Source organism: Mobula birostris, chromosome 5 (genome assembly GCF_030028105.1).
Source record: "Mobula birostris isolate sMobBir1 chromosome 5, sMobBir1.hap1, whole genome shotgun sequence".
NCBI lineage: Eukaryota > Metazoa > Chordata > Chondrichthyes > Myliobatiformes > Myliobatidae > Mobula > Mobula birostris.
In genome coordinates this window covers 89,537,266-89,562,075 of record NC_092374.1, presented here as the reverse complement: position 1 = coordinate 89,562,075, position 24,810 = coordinate 89,537,266, and the positions used below count along the sequence as shown (strand labels likewise).

Here is a 24,810-nt window from a genome sequence, read left to right as displayed (position 1 = left end):
AATACCCCGATAGTAAGAAAAAAATGGAGATGTGGGACAATTTCTTTCACTAGAGAGTGATGAATCTCTGGAATTCTTTGCCACAGGCAGCTGTGGAAGCTGTCTTTCTGTATATTTAAGGCAGAGGTTGATAGATTGGTCAGGGCCTGAAGGGATATGAGGAGAAGGCAGGAGATTGGGGCTGAGACGAAAATTGGATCAGCCATGATGAAATGGTGGAGCAGACTCAATGTGCCAATTGGCCTAATTCTATTCCTACATCTTTGAAAGGTTCAAAGCACTTATATTATCAGAGTATGTATACTTTACATAACCTTGAGATTTGTCTGCTACAGTCAGCCCCAAAACAATAAACCCCAAAGAATCCAATTTATAAAAGATTGACCAACACCCAATGTGCAGAGGATGAGGAAAAAAACACAAGTCACACAAACAAAGAAAGCAAGCAACAGCAATCTGAACCAAATTGAAGTTATTCACACAGTTCAGGAGTCTGATGGCTTTTGGGGAATAACTGCTCCTGAACTTGGTGTGTGGGACCTCAGGTTTTTACACCTCCTGCCCTATTGTAACAGAAAGAAGAGGGTATGGCCTGGATGGTGGGGGTCTGGTGGTGAATACTGCTTTCTTGTGACGGTGCTCCATGTAAGTGGATTCAATGGCCGAGAGGACTTTGCCTGTGATAGACTGGGCTCGATCCACCACTTTCTGCAGCCTTTTCCATTCCTGGGCATTGGTGTTTCCATATCAGTTTAAGGAAAGAGAAGAGAGCTTTATTGGAGATTTGAAGATATAAGTTCTTTTGCACGGTGAAGGGTTGATATCTGGAACACGTTGCCAGTGGAGGTGGTAGAGTCAGGTATAATTAGTGGGTTTAGGAGGCATTTGAATAGAGAATGAATTGGAAAAAACATGGAGGAATGTGGTCCCGATGTGTTGTGACTGAACAAAGTCACCAGGAGACTCTGAAGTTGGTGATATACAAGTCTTTATTCAGCACCCAAGCCAACATCGTATTCAAGACACTCTTGGGAGAAGAGGCCTCCAAAACTCAAAGTACATCACATTTCCACCAGGAAAAAGCAGGATCTCTCTGTGGCCACCTATTTCAATTCCACTTCCCATTCCCATTTTGACATGCCTGTCCATGGCCTCTTCTAATGTTGTGATGAGGCTACACTCAGGTTAGAGGAGCAACACCTTCTGTATGGCCTACCTCCCCCCCCCTCAGCTGTTTATCTCTTTCACTAATCAATTTCTCAGCTCATAACTTCACCCCCTCCTCCTCTTCCAGTTTCATCTCTCACCAGCCACCTTGTTCTTCTTCCTCCCCTCCCTCACCTTCTTACTCTGACTTCACCCCTTCCTTTCCAGGCCTGATGAAGTGTCTTGGCCCAAAACATTGACTGTTTACTCTTCTCCATAGATGTTGCCTGGCCTGCTGAGTTCCTCCAGCATTTTGTGTTTGTCACAATTTATCCCCTTAAGATCAATGGTAACTCAATACAGTTTCAGTGGTCCCAATGACATCATTTACTTCAATACTTTGAGTTGACAATGCTTCATTTAATTGGATATAACTTTCAAACACTTAAATCTTCAACTGCAAAAAAGAAAAACAAGAACGTTTGAATTGGAGTTAGCTTATTATTGTCGGATGTACCAAAATACTGAAATCCATATTGATAATTTCACTACATAAGTACATTGAGGCTTTTGCTTCAGAGGTTTGGGCAAGAAGGCACAGGTGACTAACAAGTAAGAATATGTAAGGTTTTTAAAAAAGTAGTTAATTAATAAGATTGGGTGTCTAGGTGGAGATATATCTTCACCAAAGGAGGTGTAAGGTTCTCTTCCCTCCGCTAGCCTGCAGGTTGCCCTTGGGCAAGGTGTAACACCTGCTTAGCCCCTCAGTCAGGGTCACATGAATCCATGGGAGCAGGTGGTGGATGGTTGTAGGAGCAGCTGGTGCATATCACAAGTCCTGGTTATGTGACATCTGACGCCAGGCAGACAATCTCTGAAGAGTATTGATAATGGCTGGGTTCACCCATGTTGTAAAGTCACTGCTCAGAAGAAGGCAATCACAAACCACTTCTGGAAAAAATAAATTTCTGAGAACAATCATGATCGCCAATGCCTTATGACACAGCACATGATGATGATGGGTAGGATGAATGTATGTAAGCTTTCTCTCCTCAGGTTTGTGAGCTTAGGTTCAGGGTGAAAGGTGAAATATTTAAGAAGAATCTGAGTGGAACTTGCAAATGCAGAATCAGATGTAGCTGCCTTCCTCACCACTGATTTAACCTGCAAAATAACTTTTAGGGAATACTGCACAAGGGCTCCCAAGTCCCTTCACACTTCAGATTTTTTAATTTTCTGTCCATTTAGAAAATAATATGATAGAATTTACCCTGACATTTGAGAGAGAAGACAAAATAAGATGTTTTGGTAGTACAGTCCAGTAAATATAACAATAGATACATGAGGGAGGAGCTGGTCAAAGCTAATTGGAAGGGGACACTAGCAGGGATGACAGCAGATTAGCAATGGCTGGTGTATTCTGGGATCACTTTGGAAGACTCGGGATTGGTTCATCCCAAAACAGAAGAAGAAGCATTCTAAAGAGAGGTTGAGGCAACAGTGGCTGACAGGGGAATTCAAAGAAAGCATAAAAACAAAAAGGAGGGCATACAATATTGTTTTAAAACAAAGTGAGAAGCTGGAGGATTGCAAAACTTTTAAAAGTCAGCATAGATTGGCAGCATGTTTCGATGTATGGTACTATGCAAAAGTCTTAGGCACATATATAGCTATTGTGGACTGAGAGTGGGCAGGGGGCAGGGTGAGGGGAATCATTGTTGATAAAAGGGGAAGGGAGTGGGGAGGAAGTGGGAAACACCATAGAGACTTCTGGTATTGATCAATAAACTGATCTTGACTGCATCCATGCTACCCGCCCCAGCACACTTTCTCTGTCACCTGTCCCATACACCTCCCGCAGCACTTCAGTCTCACCATTCCCACATCCTTTGCTCCCACCAAATTTACAAACTCGGTTTCTGCTCCAAGTTGACAAGTACAGTACGGTGCAGAAGTCTTAGGCACCCTAGCTTTATATATGTGCCAAAAACTTTTGCACTGTACTGTGTAGACCTGTGGGGACAATAATCAAGCAGTAATTACAATTACTTTGTAAATACACAGGACTGCCAGTGCATCTGCTTGTTAATGTTGGTACCCTTGTTCATGATTCTGTTAATGACCAAATTTTCAACTGACCTAGGGGATGGATGGATGTTACAAAATCAAGAGTCCTTGACCATGTTCCTTTCACCTTGGAAGGTCAGTGTAAGAATCAGGTTACCTTGGAGGTGATTGTCTCTGTGGAGTATATGGCACTTAAAGTTCAGAGTTCTCCATCTTGTTACCAATGTTTTGATTGTCAGTATCAGAGTTAATATCAATGGCATATGTTGTGAGATTTGTTAACTTTGCGGCAGTAATATAGAACAAAGAAAACTGTGAATTATAGTAAGTACATGCAGTGTATATTAAATAGTTGGATTAAGTAGTGCAAAAAGAAAGCTGTGGGGTAGTGTTCATGGATTCAATGTCCATTCAGGAATCGGATGGAAGAAGCTTTTCCTGAATCATGGAGTATGTGGCTTCAGGCTCCTGTACCTTCTTCCTGATGGTAGTAATGAGAAGAGGGCATGTCCTGGTTGATGGTTCTTAATAATGGGGGTTCCTTCTGAGGCATCGTTCCTTGAAGATTACCTGGATACTAGTGCCCATGATGGAGCTGGCTAAGCTCACAACTCTCTGCAGCTTACTACAATCCTGTGCAGTAGCAACCACCCCGCCCCCTCCATACCAGACTGTGATGCAGCCAGTTAGAATGCTCTCCATTTGCAAATCTCCTCAAACTCTCAATAAAATATAGCCGCTGGTTAATCTTCTTTGTATTGGTATTGATCCTGCTTAGATCCTCAAACATATTGTCACCCAGGAACTTGAAATTGCTCACTCTCTCCACTTCTAATCCCTCTATGAGGAAAAATGTCAAGTTCAGTGAACTCCTGCCAATGGTAAATGACTAAATGTTACTGATTAACGCTAGGATATTGAGGTCATGAAATTAATTTGTCCAAACCAGAACTAGATTTTCACTCAAATACAATATACCTTTGACTTGTTGTAGCCTAGTAACTACATAATGTTCAATAATATCAAAATCAAAGTTGAGTTTATTGCCATCTGCATAAGTCCATGTATGTACAAGTGCAATGAAAAATTTACTTACATCAGCCTCACAGGCACATAGCATCAGATGAGCTACAGCACAGGAACAGGCCCTTTGGCCCACAGGTTTGTGCCGAATCAGCTAAAAAGTTAAGTTTTAAAAACTCCAAACACTAATCCCTCCTATCTAGACCATGTCCATAATCCCCCACTTTCCTTACATCCTTGTGCCTATCCAAACATCTCTTAAAAGCCTCTAATGTATTTGCCTTTGCCAGTGTAGCAGGCAGTGCATTCCAGGCATCCACCGTTCTCTGAGTAAAAAACATGTATGCCTCACATCTTTGAACCTACCCCCTCTCACCTTCAATGCATGCCCTCTGATATTAGACATTTCTACCTGGGAATGGATACTTCCTGTCTACTTCATGATCTTATAAAGCCTGCTGGTGGCGCAATGGCATCAGCGCCAGACTCCGGAGTGAAGGCTCCCGAGTTCGAATCCAAGTCGGGCAACCCCCCCCCCCCCGAACACGCTTTCCATCCGTGTCGGGTTGAGTGTCGAGCTAGCCACTCGGCCTCGTGAAAAAAAAAGGGTCGAGTCAGGAACGTTCCTATCGTGACCCAGTTAATCCGAAAGGAGACCCATCCTGACACCATGCGCCAGAAAGAATGGCTGACTGTCCAGTGCGACACGCTAAAAAAAATCTTATAAACCTCTATTAGATCTTCCTTCAGCTTCCTCCACTCCCGAGAAAACAACCCAGTCTTGTCCAGCATCTCATGACAGCACATGCCCTCTAAACCAGGCAGCATCCTGGTAAACCTCTTCTGCACCCTCTCTAAAACCTCAACATCCTTCCTATAGTGGGGTGACAAGAACTGTATGCAATACTCCAGATTTATTTAATTTCTTTTATATATGTTTCTTATTATAATGCAGTGTGCTTCATGTATTGCATTGTACTACTGTGCAAACCAACACATTTCATGACGTGTCAGTGATGATAAACCTGGCTCTAATCAGCGTTATTTTTGATGTGTACATTGAAACATACAATGGAATGCATCGTTTGCATCAAATCAAATCAGCAACTGTGCTGAGGGCAGCCTGCAAGTGTCTCCATGCTTCTGGCGCCAACATAGCACGTCCACAACGCACTATCTCTAACTGTAACGTTGTCTTTGGAATGTGGGAGCAACCCAGAGCTTCCAGAGGAAACCCACACAATCATGGAGAGAATATACAACTCCTTACAGACAGCAGTGGGAATTGAACCGCAATGAATGATTGCTGTCTTTGTAAAATGATTGTGCGAACTGCTACACCACCGTGCTGCCCCAATTTATAATTAGAACAAAAACAAAAGGCCCCTTGAAGTGCCAAGTGGTCTGTGTTATTATATTGAGGTAGAGATTAGAGTTGTACTAGTTAGTTCAAGAAATCTGCCAGTTAAGACCAAATCAGTATAAACTCAGAGGCCATTTTATTAGGTACACCTGTACACCTGCCGGTTAATGCAAATATTTTGTCAGCTAATGATGTGGCAGCAACTCAATGCATAAAAGCATGCAGAAATGGTCAAAAGGTTCAGATGTTATTCAGATCAAGCATCAGGATGGGGAAGGAATGTGATCTGTTATTTTGAATGAATGTTTTTGCCAGACACGGTGGTTTGAGTATCTCAGAAAGTGCTGATCTCCTGGGATTTTCATGCATAACAGTCTTTAGAGCAGGGATTCCCAATCTGGGGTCCACGGACTACTCGGTTAATGGTAAGGGTCCATGGCATAAAACCCCTGCTCTAGTGTTCACAGAGAATGGTCAATAAAACCCCTGCTCTAGTGTTCACAGAGAATGGTGCAAGAAACAAAAGACAGCTAGAGGGTGGCAGTCCTGTGAGCGAAAACACCTTGTTAATTAGAGAGGTCATGAAAGAATAGCCAGACTGTTTAAGCTGACAGGAAGGCGACAGTGACTTAAATAACCATGCGTTACAACAGTAATGTGCAGTAGCATGTCTCTGAACACACAACACTTTGAACCTTGAAGTGGGTGGGCTACAACAACAGAAGACCACTCCTGTATCTAATAAGGTGATCACTGAGCGTTTGCCAGTTCTCAGAAACAGTACAATCGGTACCTCCACTTGCAAAGCAATGGAGTAAAGCAAAGCAAACTTGAAAATGCAAACACGAGGAAATCTGCAGATGCTGGAATTCCAAGCAATACACACAAAAAATACTGGTGCGTGCAGCAGGCCAGGCAGCAACTATAGGAAGGGGTACAGTTGACGTTTCGGGCCGAGACCCTTCGTCAGGATTAACTGAAAGAAGAGATAGTAAGAGATTCGAGAGGGGGAGGGGGAGATCCGAAATGCTAGGAGAAGACAGGAAGGGGAGGAATGGAGCCAAGAGCTGGACAGTTGATTGGCAAAAGGGATATGAGAGGATCATGGGACAGGAGGCCTAGGGAGAAAGAAAGGGGGAGGGGGTGAAAAACAAGAGGATGGGCAAGAGGTATAGTGAGAGGGATAGAGGGAGAAAAAGGAGAGAGAGAGAGAGAAAGAAAATTAATAATAATAAAATAAATAAATAATGGATGGGGTACGAAGGGAAGGTTGGGCATTAACGGAAGTTAGAGAAGTCAATGTTCATGCCATCAGGTTGGAGGCTACCCAGACGGAATATAAGGTGTTGTTCCTCCAACCTAAGTGTGGCTTCATCTTGACAGTAGAGGAGGCCGTGAATAGACATATCAGAATGGGAATGGGGCGTGGAATTAAAATGTGTGGTCACTGGGAGATCCTGCTTTCTCTGGAGGACAGAGTGTAGCTGTTCAGCGAAACAGTCTCCCAGCCTGCATCAGGTCTCGCCAGTATATAAAAGGCCACATCGGGAGCACCGGACGCAGTATATCACCCCAGCCGACTCACAGGTGAAGTGTTGCCTCACCTGGAAGGACTGTCTGGGGCCGTGAATGGTGGTAAGGGAGGAAATGTAAGGGCATGTGTAGCACTTGTTCTGCTTACAAGGATAAGTACCGGGAGGGAGATCGGTGGGAAGAGATGGGGGGGGGGGACGAATGGACAAGGGAGTCGCGTAGGGAGCGATACCTGTGGAAAGCAGAGAGGAGGCGGAGGGAAAGATGTGCTTGGTGGTGGGATCTCGTTAGAGGTGGCGGAAGTTACGGAGAATTACATGTTAGACCCAGAGGCTGGTGCTCTTAATAATTTCTCCTTTGTCTCCTCCCATTTCCTCCAAACTAAAGGTGTAGCCATGGGCACCCATATGGGTCCCAGCTATGCCTGCCTTTTTGTTGGCTTTGTGGAACAATCCACGTTCCAAGCCTATACTGGTATCTGTCCCCTACTTTTCCTTCGCTACATCGATGACTGCATTGGCGCTGCTTCCTGCACGCATGCTGAGCTCATTGACTTCATTAACTTTGCCTCCAACTTTCACCCTGCCCTCAAGTTTACCTGGTCCATTTCTGACACCTCCCTCCCCTGTCTTGATCTTTCTGTCTCTATCTCTGGAGACAGCTTATCTACTGATGCTTACTATAAGCCTATGGACTCTCACAGCTACCTGGACTATTCCTCTTCCCACCCTGTTTCTTGCAAAAATGCCATCCCCTTGTCGCAATTCCTCCATCTCCGCCGCATCTGCTCTCAGGATGAGGCTTTTCGTTCCAGGACGAAGGAGATGTCCTCCTTTTTTAAAGAAAGGGGCTTCCCTTCCTCCACCATCAACTCTGCTCTCAAACGCATCCCTCCCATTTTACGCACTCTTGCTGTCACCCCATCCTCCCGCCACTCCACTAGGAATAGGATTTCCCTTGTCTTCACCTACCACCCCACCAGCCTCTGGGTCCAACATATAATTCTCTGTAACTTCAGCCACCTCCAACTGGATCCCACCACTAAGCACATCTTTCCCTCCCAACCCCCACCCCACTTTCCGCAGGGATCGCTCTATAACGCGACTCCCTTGTCTATTTGTCCCCCCCCATCCCTTCCCACCAATCTCTCTCCCGGCACTTATCCTTGTAAGTAGAACAAGTGCTACACATGTCCTTACACCTCCTCCCTTACCGCCATTCAGGGCCCCAGACAGTCCTTCCAGGTGAGGCGACACTTCACCTGTGAGTCGGCTGGGGTGACATACTGCGTCCGGTGCTCCTGATGCGGCCTTCTATATATTGGCGAGACCCAATGCAGGCTGGGAGACCATTTCACTGAACACCTACGCTCTGTCTGCCAGAGAAAGCAGGATCACCCAGCAGCCACACATTTTAATTCCATGTCCCATTCCCATTACGATATGTCTATCCACGGCCTTCTCTACTATCAAGATGAAGCCACACTCAGGTTGGAGGAACAACACCTTATATTCCGTCTGGGTAGCCTCCAACCTGATTGCATGAACATTGACTTCACTAACCTCTGTTGATGCCCCACCTCCCCATCCGTTATTTATTTATTTATTTCTATTATTATTATTATTATTATTTATTAACTCTCTCTCTCTCTCTCTCCTTTTTCTCCCTCTGTCTCTCTCACTATACTTCTTGCCCATCCTCTGGGCTTCCCCTCTCTCCCTTTCTTTCTCCCTAGGCTTCCCGTCCCATGATCCTCTCCCTTCTCCACCCTCATATCCCTTTTGCCAATCAACTACTTTCCAGCTCTTGGCTCCATCCCTCCCCCTCCTGTCTTCTCCTATCATTTCAGATCTCTCCCTCCCCCTCTCAAATCTCTTACTATCTCTTCTTTCAGTTAGTCCTGACGAAGGGTCTCGGCCCGAAACGTCGACTGTACCTCTTCCTATAGATGCTGCCTGGCCTGCTGCTATCACCAGCATTTTTTGTGTGTGTTGCAAAGCAAATTTGAAATGGCTTAGCTTATTTTGGATAGTCAGCTAGGAGTTGAATGAAGCTTCCATCCTTCAGCCTCCCTATCCCCATTCATTTTGACAGAACTAGAATATCAGAGCAAGAAATAAACACGAGAAAGTCCACTAATGCTGGAAATCCAGAGCAACACACACAAAATGTTGTATGAACTCAGCAGGTCAGGCAGCATCAATGGACATGAAGAAGCAGACAACGTTTTGGGCCAAGATCCTTCATCGGTCAACTGTTTATTCATTTCCATAGATGCTGCCTAACCTGCTGTTTCCTCCAGTATTTTGTGTGTGTGGAGCAAGATGTAATGCTGACTCTATAAGCATTGTCTACTGTCAGACCACGTTTGGAATATTATGAGCAGTTTTGGGCCCCTTGTCTAAGGTAGGTTATACTGATGTTGGAGTGGGCCTGGTGGAGGTTTGCAAGAATGATCCTGGGGATGAAAGGTTTAATGTATAGGGAGCACTTGATGATTTTGGGCCTGTACTCACTGGAGTTCAAAGAAAGTGGGCAGATCTCACTGAAACCTACTGGATACTAAAAAGTCTGGATAGAGTAGATGTGTAGAGATTCAAAGGGATGCTTGGTGCATGGGAGGCCTTCAAAAATGAAATATTGAGAGTACAGGGTTTGTATGCTTCTGTTGGAATAAAAGGTAATAGCCTAGGAAATCTTGGTTTTCAGGGGATATTGAGGCCTTGGTTAAGAAGGAGGTGCATACAAGGTGTAGGCAGGCAGGAACAAATCAGGTACTTGAGCATGAGAAGTGCAAGAGAGCACTTAATAAGGAAATCAGGAGAACTAAAGGAAGGCTTGAGACTGCACTGGCGGACAAGATGGAGAATCCAAGGGCTTCTACAGATATATTAAGAGCAAGAGGATAGCAAGAGACTACATTGGTCCACTTGAAGATCAGTGTGCTCATTTACATATGGAGTCAAAAGAGACAGCAGAGATGTTAAATGGATTTTTTTGCATCTGTATTTACTTGGGAGATGGACACATAGTCTATAGAACTAAGGCAAAGCAATTGTGAGGTCATGGATCATATCTGGATTACAAAAGAGGAGGTGCTTGCTATCTTGAGGCAAATTGTAACATCTAAATGTACTTCTGAATTACTCTCACTGCATTGTGCAGCCTGTAATTTCCCTTTAAGTAACATACTTCTAAACAGCCTTAATAAACTAATGATTTCATGATCTTTTGAAGGACTTGGCAGGCTTAACTCTCATGTATGCAGGTATGGCATATTTTAGTGGACAAAGGTAGAAAGAGAGAGAGGAGGGAAGGACTCCAAGACAGACTAAAACGCCAGGATTTGAAACTTACCCTACCTAGTACCTTGTTAACAAATGTACACTCTCTGGAGACCAAGACTGGGGACCTGAAGGCAAAATTACTTTATTGGAGGGGAATGAGGCATTGCTGTGATCTGAGTTTTGTGGAAGCATAGTTCATTCCAGACACACTAGATTCATTGATCAGACCCAAGGACTTATCGATACACAGGATGGACTGGACTGCTGATTTGGAGAAGCCAAAAGGTTTCATGATAAACTGTTTGTGGTGCTGAGACACAGTGGTCTTGTCGCACTCTTGTTCTCCCAACCTGGAACATCGAGGGTTCCATGAACATCAACTGGCTATAAAGTGGCATGTCTCTATGCTTGAAGATTGAAAGGGGCACAAATTTGACTGGGCATTGGTGAATGTTATGGTGCAAGCAAACATGCGACATGCAGGAGAACTCTTAGAAGCATGGTTTTCATGAACAATTCTGTAAACAGACGTGTAGACCTCGGTCCTATTTATGAGCCAATGCAGGCAAAATTCCAGACCACAAGGCACAGAGTTTGCCATGCAACCAATCAGCGATGAGATCTCTTCCCTACATCACAGTTGAGTTTCCATAATGATGACCAATCAGCTGATTTATACAAATATAAAGGCTAAGCATTCAGATGACACACCACAAATTAACAGCGAACTGATAATGTCTTCTTGCATGGTGATGAATCATTTGCAAATGGATTGCCAGGATTGCCGAACAACTCAGCCCAGCCATCTAATGATTAAGTGCTGACCGTTATACTTACCAAAAGAATTCTCCTTCATGATCCTGACCACAGTTTACTACTGCCAAAGGCAAATGTAATGCAAGTACTTGATATATTGAATACAGTGATTAGCAAATTAGAAACAGCCTAGACCAACACCTTTCAAATCATGATCGAGGACTTCAATCAGGTTTGTTTGGAGAAAACTCTACCAAATAATCATCAACATATCACCAGCAGCACCAAGGTCCAAACACGCTCAACCACTGTTACACTATGATTAGAAATGCCAAGACTGCATTTTGGGAAATATGATCCTCCACCTACAAGCAGAGATTAAAGAGCAAGACTGTAGAGGTAAGGACAACAAAGAGTGGTTGTGACAGGCAGAGGAGAAGGTAATGGATTGCTTTGAGTTAGTGGAATGGGCTGTGTTCAGGACTCAGAGAATCTGAATGAATATATCATATAAAGACATATATATATATATATATATATATATAAAGACTTCAGAAAATCAGTTGTTGTCAAGTGTGTCCCCACAAAATCATTCATAGTCGTTCCCAACCAAAATCCATGGGTGAATCATGAGATCCACAATCTACTGAGGACCAGATGAGTAGTTTCTGTCTTGGCAACCAAGTAAAATACAAGAGGTCCAGGTATAATCTCGGAGGGCCATATCATATGCAAAGTGACAATTCCAGATCAAACTTGAATCACTGATGCCCGACAGTGACAGAGCATGTGGCAGAGTATGAACGCTATCTCCTGCTACAAAGTGAAACAAAATGACATGCGTAGATAAAATCAAGGGCCACAGCCTCCAATGACCCCAATTCCAGTCTCTGAGGTCCATGTGAGAGCATCTTTCTGTGGTGAACCCACGGAAAGCATCTGGTCCCAGATGGGATACCTGGCCAAGTACCATGACCTGTGCCGATCAATTGGCTGGAGTGTTTACTGAGATCTTTAACCTCTTGCTTTGGCAGTCTGAGATACCCACCTGCATCAAGCATGCTTCAAGCAGAAGAATGTGGTAGGCTCCCTCAATGACTATCATCCAGTAGCACTTACATCCACTGTAATGAAGTGCTTTGAAAGGTTAGTGATGAAACATATCAACTCCTGCATGAGAAGCAACTTGAATCTGCTCTAATTTGGCTAGCAACACAACAGGTCCTCAGGAGATGCAGTTTCATAGGCTCTTCACTCAACCCTGGAACATCTGGATAGGATGTTCTTTATCGACTACAGCTTGGTATTCAGTACTATCATCCCCTCAAATCAATAAGCTTCAATACCTTCTTAAGCAACTGGATCCTCAATTTCCTTACTTACAGACCTCAATCAGCATCTCCTCCACAATCTTCCTCAGCACAGGTACACCACCTGACTGTGTGATTCACCCCCTGCTCTGTTTACTTTGTACTTCTTTGTACTTATGATAGTGAGGCGAAGCACAGCTCCAATGCCATATTTAAGTTTGCAGTCGACACCACTGTCATTGGCTGAATCAAAGGTGGCGATGAATCAGCATATGGGAAGGAGTTGAAAATCTGGCTGAGTGGTGCCAAAATAAGCAACCTTTCAGTCAATGTCAACAAGCCCAAGGAGCTGAATATTGATTTCAGGAGGAGGAAACAAAAGGTCCATGAACCAGTCTTCATTGGGGAATCAGAGGTGGAGAGGGTCAGCAACTTTAATTTCCTCAATGTTATAATTTCAGAGGATCTGCCCTGGGTCCAGCACATGCAGTAAGTGCCATTACGAAGAAAGCGCAGGAGTGCCTCTACTTTCTTCAAAATTTGCGAAAATTCGGTATATCATTAAGAACTTTGACAAACTTCTATAGATGTGTGGTATATTGGCTGGTTGTATCACGGCCTGGTTTGGAAACCCCAAAGTTGCTGAGTGAAAAATCTTTCAAATAAAGTAGTGGATACAGCCCAGTCGATCACAGGTAAGACCCTTCCCACCATTAAGCACATCTACACAGAGAGTGTACCAGGAGAGCAGCATTCATCATCAAGGACCCCCACCATCCAAACTATGCACTCTTCTCGCTACTGCCATTGGGAAGAAGGTACAAGACTTGCACCACCAGGTTCAGGAACAGTTACTACACCTCAATCATCTTGCTTTTGAACGAGAGGAGATAAATTCACTTGCCCCATTACTGAGCAGTTCCCAGAACCTATGGATTCACTTTCAACGTCTTTTCATCTCATGTTCTTGATATTTATTGCTTATTTATTTATTTTTTATTATTTATTATTTTTCTTTGATTTTGGATTTGCACAGATTGTTGTCTTTTCTATATTGGTTGTTTGTCCATCCTGTTGGGATTGGTCTTTCATTGATTCTACTGTGTTTCTTGTATTTACTGTGAATGACCACAAGAAAATGAATCTCAGTGTTGTATACGTAAACACGTAAACACGTAAACCTGATGAAGGGTCTCGGCCGGAAATGTCGACTGTACCTCTTCCTAGAGATGCTGCCTGGCCTGCTGCGTTCACCAGCAACTTTGATGTGTGTTGCTCAGTGTTGTATATGTTGACATATATGTACTTCGATAATAAATTTGCTTTAAACTTTGAAATTAAGGTGGATAAGACCACAGAGACTGACAGTGTTTCCTCGAGCTTTGTAGGAGGCTAGTGCAGAAATTGCAGAGGCCCTGGCAGAGCTATTTACAACATCCTTAGTCATTTGGAGAGGTGCCGGAAGACTGAACAATAGCTAATGTTGTTCCATTGTTTTTTTTTTGTTTTCTGTATCAATGATTTAGGTGATGATCTGGTAAAGTGAATCAGCAAATTTGCAGATGACCTCAAGATTGGGGGAGTAGTGGACAATGAGGAAGGCTGTCAAAGCTTAAGCAGGATCTGGCCCAGCTGCAAAACTGAGCTGAAAAATGGCAGTTCGAATTTAATGCAGACAAGTGCGAGGTGTTGCATTTTGGGAGGAAAATCCAGGGTAGGATTTGCACAGTGAATAAAGATCCATAATTCTTTGAAAGTGATGTGACAAGTAGATAGTGTCATAAAGAGAACTTTTGGCATATTTGCCTTCATAAATCCAAAATATTGAGTAATGGAGTTGGGATGTTGTGTTGAAGTAGTATAAGATGTTGGTGAGGCCAAATTTGGAGTATTTGTGTAATTCTGGTCACCTACCTGCAGAAAAGATATCAAAAAGATGGAAAGAGTACAGAGAAAATTCACATGGATGTTGCTGGGACTTGAGGATGTGAGTTGTAAGGTTGAATATGTTAGGAGTTTATTCCTTGGAGTGTAAGAGAATGAAGGGAGATTTGATAGAAGTATACAAAATTATGAAGAGTTTTGACAGGGTGAATGTATGCAGACTTCTTCCCCTCAGGTTGGTGAGTCTAGAACTAGAGGTCATAAGTTTAGGGTGAAAGGTGAAATACTTAAGAAGATCCTGAGGGGGGACTTTAATCAGAAGGTGGTGTGAGTGTGGAACGAGCTGCAAGCAAAATGGTGGACGCAGGATCAATTTGTTTAAGAGAATTTTGAGTAATTACATGTATAAGAGTAATTACATGATGGGCTGCAGTCTAGCTATGGTTCAATGGGACTAGGAAGAATAGCAGTTTGGCCTAGCAACAGGCCTGGCTCTGTGCTGTAGTACTTAATGTGGTAAACCTGATCAGCAAATTTGCAGGTGACACCAAGATCAGGGGTATAGTGGACAGCAAAGAAGGCTATGAAAGCGTGCAGCAGGATCTGGACTGGCTGAAAAAAATGGTAGGTGGAATTTAATGCAGACAAGTGTAAGGTTTTGCACTTTAGGTGGGCAAATCAGGGTAGGTCTTACACAGTGAATGGTGGGGTACTGAGGTAGTGCAGTAAAAAGTGTAGAACGGAGGTCCGTAAATCTTTGAATATGGTGTTACAGGTAGTTTAAATTTCACTACAATGTGACATCATTAGTAAGATGTGCCATGAAGCTTGATCTTTTTTTTTATTATTTCTCTCCCTCCCTCCCCAACCAGAGACAGAAACCTGACAGTGATATGATGAAATAAGTTGCATTATCAATGATGTGGCGGGTTCAAAGTACATTTATTATCGAAGTATGTATACATAATACAACCTTGAGATTTGTCTCCTAACAGGCAGTCACCAAACAAAGAAACCCAAAAAGAACCCATTAAAAAGAAAGTCCGTCAATACGCCTGATGTGCAGAGAGAAAAAAACAATAAGCATAAGCAAATATCATTCTGAACTGAAATCCAGAAAGAGTCCGTGCCCAGGCCCTTAGTTCAGCGCAGAGTGGAGCAGTGTACTGAACCAGCCCATCCCTCGCCTTGGGCCCAACACCTTGACCTTTTCAATCTGACCCGGTGCTTACATCATCATCCAAACATTGGGTTCAGTCGCTTCAATGCACTCTGATGCCTGGACCCTGCTGCTTAGACTCGGCCTGTAACCAACCTTTCTGATTTGGCCTGGCGTTTAAATCAATCGGGTGAGTAGGTGGGAAAGGGAGGTGGGAGGTTGCTGTGAGAAGCTGGTGGGCGATAAGTGAAACCAGGTGAGGGGGAAGGTCAGTGGGAGGGGTCTTCCTCGCTTTCGGCAACAAGCTCACCTCGCCACGGTTCTGCCACATCAAATTGCCTCTAAGTCGAAAGGGAAGTTACAGGCTTATTGTTTGTGATGATCATTTGCCAGAAAAAGAGTGATTAACAAAGTATTTGGTTGTTTTCCTTGTTTCATTGCTCATCAGCCAGAAACCACTGAGATTCACCAGTGCCATCTTAAATCGGACTTGTGTTTCCAATTACCTCACTCTTCTGTACACAGCAACTGACTAATCTCTTTGAAGCAAAAGAATACTGTGGTGGTTTGTATTTGTAATGTATTTTTGTAAAATAAAACTGGAGGTGCATTTGATTGGTTTGCAGTCGTTCCCATTAGCAGATGGTTAGAGAGCCCAGAGGCACAGATTTAAAATTCAGTGCAAAAAATACAAGAGGATGTGAGGAAAACTTTGTTCTATATCAAGGCATGATATGAACTGGAATTCACAGCCTGTAGGAGGGAGGGAAATGGAATGGGAGACTTGAAAGCAAATTAGACAGAATCTTAAAAAGAGAATAATTTAGAGGGCAGCGCGCGCAAACATGCTGGAGAAAATCAGCAGGTCAGGCAGCATCTATGGAGGGGAATAAACAGTTCTGGGCTGAGAGCTTTCATCAAGACTGGAAGGGAAGGGAGCAGAAGCCAGAGCAAGAAGGTGGGAGGAGAGGAGAAGCTGCCCGGTGATGGGTGAGACTAGTAGGGAGGGGAGGAGCGGTCTTCATGTGAGAAACTGGTAGGTGATAAGTTGGTGGTAAGACCAGGTGAGTGGGTGGGAAAGGGGGCGTTGCTGTGAGAAGCTGGTGGGTGATAGATGAGACCACGTGAGGGGGAAGGTGAGTGGGTGGGGAAGGGAGGGATTGCTGTGAGAAGCTGGTAGGCGATAGGTGAGGGGTTGGGGAAGGGGGGTTTGCTGTGAGAAGCTGGTGGGTAATAGGTGAGGGGTTGGGGAAGGGAGGGGTTGCTGTGAGAAGCTGGTGGGTGATAGGTGAGGGGTTGGGGAAGGGAGGGGTTGCTGTGAGAAGCTGGTGGGTGATAGGTGAGGGGTTGGGAAGGGAGGTTTGCTGTGAGAAGCTGCTGGGTGATAGGTGAGGGGTTGGGGAAGGGAGGGTTTGCTGTGAGAAGCTGGTGGGTGATAGGTGAGGGGTTGGGGAAGGGAGGGTTTGCTGTGAGAAGCTGGTGGGTGATAGGTGAGGGGTTGGGAAGCTGGTGGGTGATAGGTGAGCGGTTGGGGAAGGGAGGGGTTGCTGTGAGAAGCTGGTGGGTGATGGGAGAGACTAGGTGAGTGGGTGGGGAAGGGAGGGTTGCTCTGAGAAGCTGGTGGGTGATGGTTGAAACCAGATGAGGGGTGTGGGGAAAGGGGGCGGGTTGATGTGAGAAACTGGGATGTAAAATAGGACGTATTTCTCTGCTAGGGGCTGGCATAGACTTGATGGGCTGAATAACCACCTCCTGTGGTCCAATTGTTTTCCACTTGCTGCAGCTTATAAATATGGCAATCAGAGCGAGTTACATATTAGCTTCACAGAACAGATTCCATTACTGATTCAGTAAATCCTGGAGGGCAGGGATGATTTTCTGATTATCTGTACCCAGCACAACTTTTAAGACTTGACTGCAACAAAAAATGATCAGACAGCGAGTTAATATTTCCCTTGTAATGAGCCTTGCGAATAGACATGAATTTGACTCTGTTAAGGACCTTTGAGATTGTCCTGTCTTTAACGTAAGGTACCTTGTGTTGTTATTAACGTCAAAAATATGAAGCTCGCTCTCCACCGTCCTGTCAGCACTGACAGGACATGTTTAGCATGGAGTACATCCTGATCAAAGTGTCACAGTCCCTTTGGTCCACAGTGTACCTACTGACCTCTTTGCCATAGGGTCGTAGAGCACTACAGCACATAAACAGCCCCTTTGTCCCATCTAGTTTGTGCCAAATTTAGAAAATAAGAAGAGTGGAGCTATGCTTCTACCAAATGTGGTTGTGGTGTAAGGCGCTCTTTCCCTCCACGAGTGTGTAGGTCACCCTTGGGTAAGGTGTAGCCTGCTCTCCCTGCCCCCCACCAGTCAGGGTCATGTGAAGCCATGGGAGCAGGTGGTGGATGGTCGTATGAGCAGCTGGTGCAGATCACAAGCCCTGGTTACGTGACAGCTGACACCAGGCAATCTCTGAAGAGTATTGATAATGGCTGGGGTCGCCCGTCTTGTAAAGACTCCCAGAAGATGGCAATGGCAAACCACTTCTGTAGAAAAATTTGCCAAGAACAGTCATGATTGCCCACGTCATATGACACGGCTCATAATGATAATGATCCTATCTACGCTTCTCATAATTATATATGCTTCCATCAAGGTCACTACATGGCAGGGGGCCCAACCTTGCTTAATGGTATTGGTTCATGGCATAAAAAAATCCCTGTCCCATGGCTTCTTTTGCTTCAGGAAAAACAAGCACAGTCTATGAAATATCTCCCCCTAACTGAAGTCCTCTAAATCCTCTCCTGGGGAATCCCTCTGCCCCCTCCCCAATGCACTCACTTCCATCCTGTGACCAGAGCTGTAAACAGTATTTCATGCGGTGTTTTGTAAACACTCCCAGGGAAGGGAGACAAAGGTAACACGCCTAAAGAGGAAGATTAGCTTTATTTGTCACATGTGCATCTAAACATACAGCCAAAAACAGTCGACAGAGTAGGTGTGGCAAGGATGTTTCCTATGGTGGAGGGGAGTCCAAGACGAGAGGACACAGCCTTAGAGTAGAGAGGCGTCCTTTTAGAACGGAGATAGGGAGGAATTTATTTTGCTAGAGAATGGTGAATCTGTGGAATTTGTTGCCACAGGTGGCGGCTATGGAGGCCGAATCATTGGATATATTGAAGAATTGATGGATTCTTGATTAGTCAGGGCATGAACGAATATGGGGAGAAGGCAGGAGATTGGGACTGAGAGGGAAAATCGATGAAATGGGCAGATGATCAAATTCTGTTCCTATATCTTATGATGTAACATCTTAAATGTGATATTTTGTGTGAAATCAAATCAGTGAAGATTGTGCTAGGCAGCCCACAGGTGTTGCCATTGCTTCCAGTGCTAGCATAGCATGCCCAAGACTCACTAACTCTATCATAGGTCTTTGGAAACCAGAGGAAACACATGTGCAAACTCCTTACAGACAGTGGAAGGAATCGAACCCCGCTCTGACAACTGGTTACTGCAAAGCTTTTTACTAACCACCATGCTACCATGCTGCCTTCAATACTGTCTCCTGATGAACTCTGAGGGAACAGAGAGTACCGAACCAAAATCAGGCATTATCTCTGGAGGGAAATTGACAGTCAACGTCTCAGGTTGAGACCCTTCATGCAGATTAGTTGAATGTTCACTTCCCTTTACAGATGTTGCCCGACACACTGGGTTCTTCCTGAACTTAATTTTTTTCCCTTCCTCCAGAATCTGCAGTCTCTTCCTTTTGCATTGCAACCTGGTAATTTTCTGTAAAATTGCTTGGCTTATCCTCAGGTATTAAACCTGCTGTTCCTATTTCAGGTTATCCAATATCATCTGCAGGGTCTCTTGTGTTTATTAATATCCAGTATAATTATCCAATGGGATGGCATGGCATCATAGTGGTTAGCACAACACTTTAAAGTATCAGCGATCTGGGTTCAATTCCCTGTGCTGTCTGTAAGGAGTTTGTATGTTCTCCCTGTGACCGCATGGGTTTCCTCTGGGTGCTCCTATTTTCTCCCAAAGTTAAAGACATACTGGTTGTTAGGTTAATTGATCATTGTAAATTGTCCTGTGATTCACTTGACTAAATCAGCAGTTGCTGGGCAGCGTGGCTCGAAGGGCTGAAAGGGCCTATTTCACGCAGTATTTCAATGCAATAAAATATTTGTTTCATTTTTGAATTTTAAAAAAGCTCATTACATGTGTTTAGTAGCCCAGCATGAGGGATAAATTTTGGCCCAGAGTCACTTGATATCCATCATCAAAGACCGCCAGCAGCTGGGCGATGTGATCTCTTTGGTGTGCACTGACAGATGACAGAACAGTGGAGAGGAACAACAAACTCCCATGTTGAGACAGAAACAAGAGTTTCTTCATCAGAATTCCAACTGAACATTGGTGGTTTGATCGAGTGACACTGCAAGACAAATCATTCTTGAAAAGTGCGTACAGAGACAGCTATAAGTGCTAATTGGGAGCCCGCTTTAAATAATCACAGGCGTGGAAAACCTGTGCCAGTCAAAATAAAATTGACAACCTTAAACAGAAAGCACAAGGGCTTAATGACTCTAAATAAGATGACAATTAACAAATACAGGTGCAAGGCCAGCGGGGCTTATGACAATCGGGCAGAGGTACAAAAGTCTGAAGTCCCACACCACCAGGTTCAAGAACAGCTACTTCCATTTGCCACAGTAGCATAGCGGTTAGCATGACGCTATTACAGCTCGACGTTTGGAGTTTAATTTCAAGCGCTCTCTGCAAGACATTTGTACGTTTTCCTCATGATCGCATGGGTTTCCTCTCAGTGCTCTGGTTTCTTCCCACCCTCCAAAGACGTATCAGTTTGCAGGTTTATTGGTCATTGTAAAGTGTCTTGTGACTAGGCTAGTGTTAAATCAGTGGGTTGCTGTGCAGTGCGGCTCACTAGGCTGGGAGGGCCTGTTCTATGCCTGCATCTCTAAACAAATAAATAAATCTAGGTTCTTGAACCAACCAGCACAACCTTAAACACCACAGCTTAGCAAGACTATAACCATTTTGATCTCTTTGGATTCAGCTGGATTTATTTTGTTCTAATTGTGATCCATTTTGTAAAAAAAAACTGTTTATGTTTTCCTTCTGAATACTGTCACATGGTCTTATAAGAAGCGTAGTTATGTTCAAAGTTCAAAGTAAATTTATCATCTAAGTACATATATGTCACCAGTACAAACCTGAGATTCATTTTCTTGTGGGCATACTCAGTAAAACCATAAAATACTAACCATAACATCAATGAAAGACCGCCCAACGTTCAACCAGAGAGCAGAAGACAACAAATTGTGCAAATACACAACAAAGAAATAATGATAATAAATGAGCAATAAATATCGAGAACATGAGATGAATAATCCTTGAAAGTGAATCCATTGGTTGTGGGAGAATGTCAATAATGGGGCAAGTGAAGTTGTCCCCTTTTGGTTCAAGAGCCTGATGGTTGAGGGGATAGTAACTATTCCTGGACGTGGTGGTGTGAGTCCTGAGGCTCCTGTACCACCTTCCTGATGGCAGCAGCGAGAAGAGATCATGGTCTGGGTGGTGGTGGAGGTCCTCATGATGGATGCTCTTTTCCTTCGACAGCATTTCATGTAGATGGCTCAGTGGTTGGGAGGGCTTTACTTGTGATGGACTGGGCCATATCCACTACTTTTGTAGGATTTTCCATTCAAGGGCATATGTCGCTGTGATGCTACTACTGCAACTAAGTTTTTCATTGCCTCTGTGCGTATATGTGTTTAAACAGAACTCAAACTTGAAATGAGAACTAGCTCTACCCACCCATTCTTGTTTAACCTTTGTGTCCGCCGCTGGCTCACCTTCTCTCTCTCTGCTCTGGATCCACAGATGCGCTTCATGCTGCTGTTCAGCCGGCAGGGCAAGCTGAGGCTGCAGAAGTGGTACATTGCCATGTCGGAGAAGGAGAAAAAGAAGCTCGGGCGAGAGCTGATGCAGATAGTGCTTGGCCGCAAGCCCAAGATGTGCAGCTTTCTAGAGTGGAAGGACCTGAAGATTGTTTACAAGAGGTGGGTCCCGATTATGCTAATCATCACACATCCTCAGGAACAGAACATCCGGCTCAGCCTCTCTGTCCTATTGTTTAAACTCCTCACTCCTCCAATCCTTTACATCTCAGCGTATTGTCAGCATTTTCATTGTGTTTATTGTTTCCTCCATATAAATAAATCAGTTCCTGAGGGAGTGAACTATACATTATGAAAGTTCAAAGTAAATTTATTATCAAAATACATATATGTTACCATATACAACAGTGAGAGTCATTTTCTTGCAGGCATACTCAATTATTTCAAAAAATAACCATAACAGAATCAATGAAAGACTGTACCAACTTGGGCATTCAACCAGTGTACAAAAGACAACAAACTGTGCAAATACAAAAAGAAATAATAATAATAAATAAATAAATATCGAGAACAGGGGATGACAAGTCCTTGAAAGTGAGGTTGTGGGAGCATTTCAATGACAGGGCAAGTGAAGTTGTGTGAGTTATCTCCTTTGAGTCAAGGGCCTGATGGTTGAGGGGTAATAACTGTTACTGAACCTGGTGGTGTGAGTCCTGTGGCTCCTGTCCTGGGTAGTGGGGGTCTCTGATGATAGACGCTACTTTCCTGCAACAGAGTTTCATGTACATCTGCTCAGTGGGTGGGGTAAAACAAATAATCTTCTCCTGAATTCCCAAATGGATTTATTAATGAATGCTCCTTATGTTAATGTCCCACAAGTATTTCACATCACCATCACTGACAAGCAATCTGCTGGAAGATCTCAACAGGTCGAGTAGCATCTATGGGAGGGAAAGAATTGTTGATGTTTCATGACAAAGCACTGTGTTAGGACTGATCTAGTACAGTGGTCCTCAACCACCGGGCCTGATTGAAGTCTCTGACTATTATTTGAAAGGTGTCAGGGTAGGCTGTTTCTTGCTTGCTAATTGCTGCACTTAATATATCTTGAAAGTGCGTAATATCTGCCTTTGGTGGTATGTAAGCTGCGGTCAGGATCACAGAGACTGCTCTTGGTAAGGAGAGCAGTTAGCACTTAATCATTAGATGGTTCAGCTCAGGGGTAAGGGACAAGGGGCCATTGCATTGGAGCACTACAAAGAGTTTATCGTGAAACACAGACCTCCACCTTCAGCCTTCTCCAAATTAGCAGTCCGGTCCATCTACTCTGTTGTGAAGCCCATATCTGGCAAGTCCAGAGTGAGCCATGTCTCCGTGAAACACAGAACACAGTAATTCCTCATTTGCCTCTGGTATAGCAATTTGGTCCTTGGGTCCTCAGTCTTATTCTTCAGTGACTGTACGTTTGTTAACAAGATACTGGGGAGAGGAAGTTTCATTCCCCAGGGTTTCAGTCTGGCTTGAAGTTCTCCCCTCCTCACTCTCTTTCAGTCAAGGTGTGGTAAGGAACTATCAGATATGGATGGTTATTATAAGTAGCAGCTGAAATGGACCAGTCACTTAAATACTGTTAGCTACCAGAGTGGATCAGAAGCTGGGTATCTTGTGGCAAGTGAGTCCCCTTCTGATTTCCCGAAGCCTTTTGTATCTACATAGTATATGACAGAACACACTGCATTGCCCTGCACATATTCTGCTCGACTGTAAGGATCTCTCTGTAGCCAGCCATTTCATTTCCACTGGATCTCCTGATAGCCACCAATTTCAAATCCACTTCCCATTCCAACTCCGACATAGCAGCCCATGGCCTCCCCGACTGCCGCGATGAGGAGCAACACCTTGTATTTCGACTGGGAAGCCTCCCATCTGGTGGCATGAACATCGATTTCTCGTACTTCCGGTAATTGCCTTCACCGTTCCCCATTCCTGTTTCTCTCTCTTCTTACCTGCCCATCACCTTCCCTTTCTTCCATGGTCTTCTATCTTCTCGTATCAGTTTCCCCTCCTCCAGCCCTTTACCTCTTTCACCAATCAACTTCTCAGCTCTTTACTTCACCACCCTCTCCCCTCTCCCAGTTTCACCTATCACCTGCCACCTTATATTTCTTCCTCCTCTCTCCCTCCCCCACCTTCTTACTCTGACTTCTCTGCTTCCTTTATAGTCCTGAAGAAAGGTCTCGGCCCAAAATGTCAACTGTTTACTCTTTTCCATAGATGCTGCTTGGCCTGCTGAGTTTTTCCAGCATTTGGTGGGTGTTGTCTTGGCTGCAAGGGCTTGCTCTTCAGGACATCTCAAAGCAATTTAGGCAGATGGAATTTAATGCAGACAAGTGTGAGGTTTTGCACTTCAGTTGGTCTTACACATGAACAGTAGGGCCCTGAGAAATGCAATAGAACAAAGGGATCTGGGAATACAGATCAATAATTCATTGAAAGTTGTAACACAGGTTGATAGGGTTGTAAAGAAGGCTTTTGACACATTGGCCTTCATAGATCAAAGTATTGAGTACAGGAGATGGGATGTACAAGACATTGGTGATGCCTAACTTAGAGTATTGTGTGCAGTTTTAGTCATCTACAGGAAGGATATGAGCAAGGTGGAAAGAGTGCAGAGAAAATATATAAGGATGTTTCCAGGTCTGGAGGACGTAAGTTGTTAGTAAAGATTAAATAGTTTAGGACTGTATTCTTTGAAAAGTAGGAGATTGAGAGGAGATTTGATAGTGGTATATAAAATTATGAGGGGTATAGACAGGGTAAGTGTGAGCAGGTTTTTCCCACTGAGATTGGGTGGGACTACAACCAGAGGTCATGGTTTAAGGGTGAAAGGTGAAATTTTTAAGGGGAACATGAGGGGAATCTTCTTCAGTTAGAGGGTCCTGAGAGTGTGGAATGGACTGCTAACGCAAATGGTCCAGGTGAACTCGATATCAACGTTTAAGAGATGTTTGGACAGTTACATGGATAGTAGGGATATGGAGGGCTATATCCGGTGCAGCTCATTGGGAGTAGGCAGTTTTAATGGTTTTTCAGCATGGACTAGGTGGGCTGAAGGGCCTGTTTCTATGCTGTACCTCTATGACTCTATAACTAAAATGGAGAATAGTAACTACTGGGTCCTATTTGTTGGGAGACTCAGTGGGGTACTGCAATTGACCCCAGTTCTTCTCAATCTATATCAATATTCGGATGATTTATTTGAGTGTATTAGATTCATTTTTACTGAAAATACAAAGCTAGGTGGCAGTGTGATCCATGGGGAAAGTGTAGAGAGATGTTTAGATTC

General features: G+C 44.0%; 1 protein-coding gene across 2 annotated transcripts in view; it reads left to right on the top strand.

Annotated features, from left to right (window-relative positions):
* Positions 1 to 24,810, top strand: part of LOC140197856 (AP-1 complex subunit sigma-1A) — a 110,606-nt gene that overhangs the window by 44,599 nt on the left and 41,197 nt on the right. Inside the window, exons 1-2 of one of the 2 annotated variants that reach the window (XM_072258379.1) lie at positions 15,677 to 15,718; positions 21,448 to 21,626. In XM_072258379.1, the coding sequence (XP_072114480.1) occupies positions 21,448 to 21,626 (179 nt within the window). In that variant the 5' untranslated portion in view covers positions 15,677 to 15,718. Of the gene's footprint in view, positions 1 to 15,676; positions 15,719 to 21,447; positions 21,627 to 24,810 lie in introns of those variants that run through there. The other variant, XM_072258378.1, reaches the window with a different exon arrangement.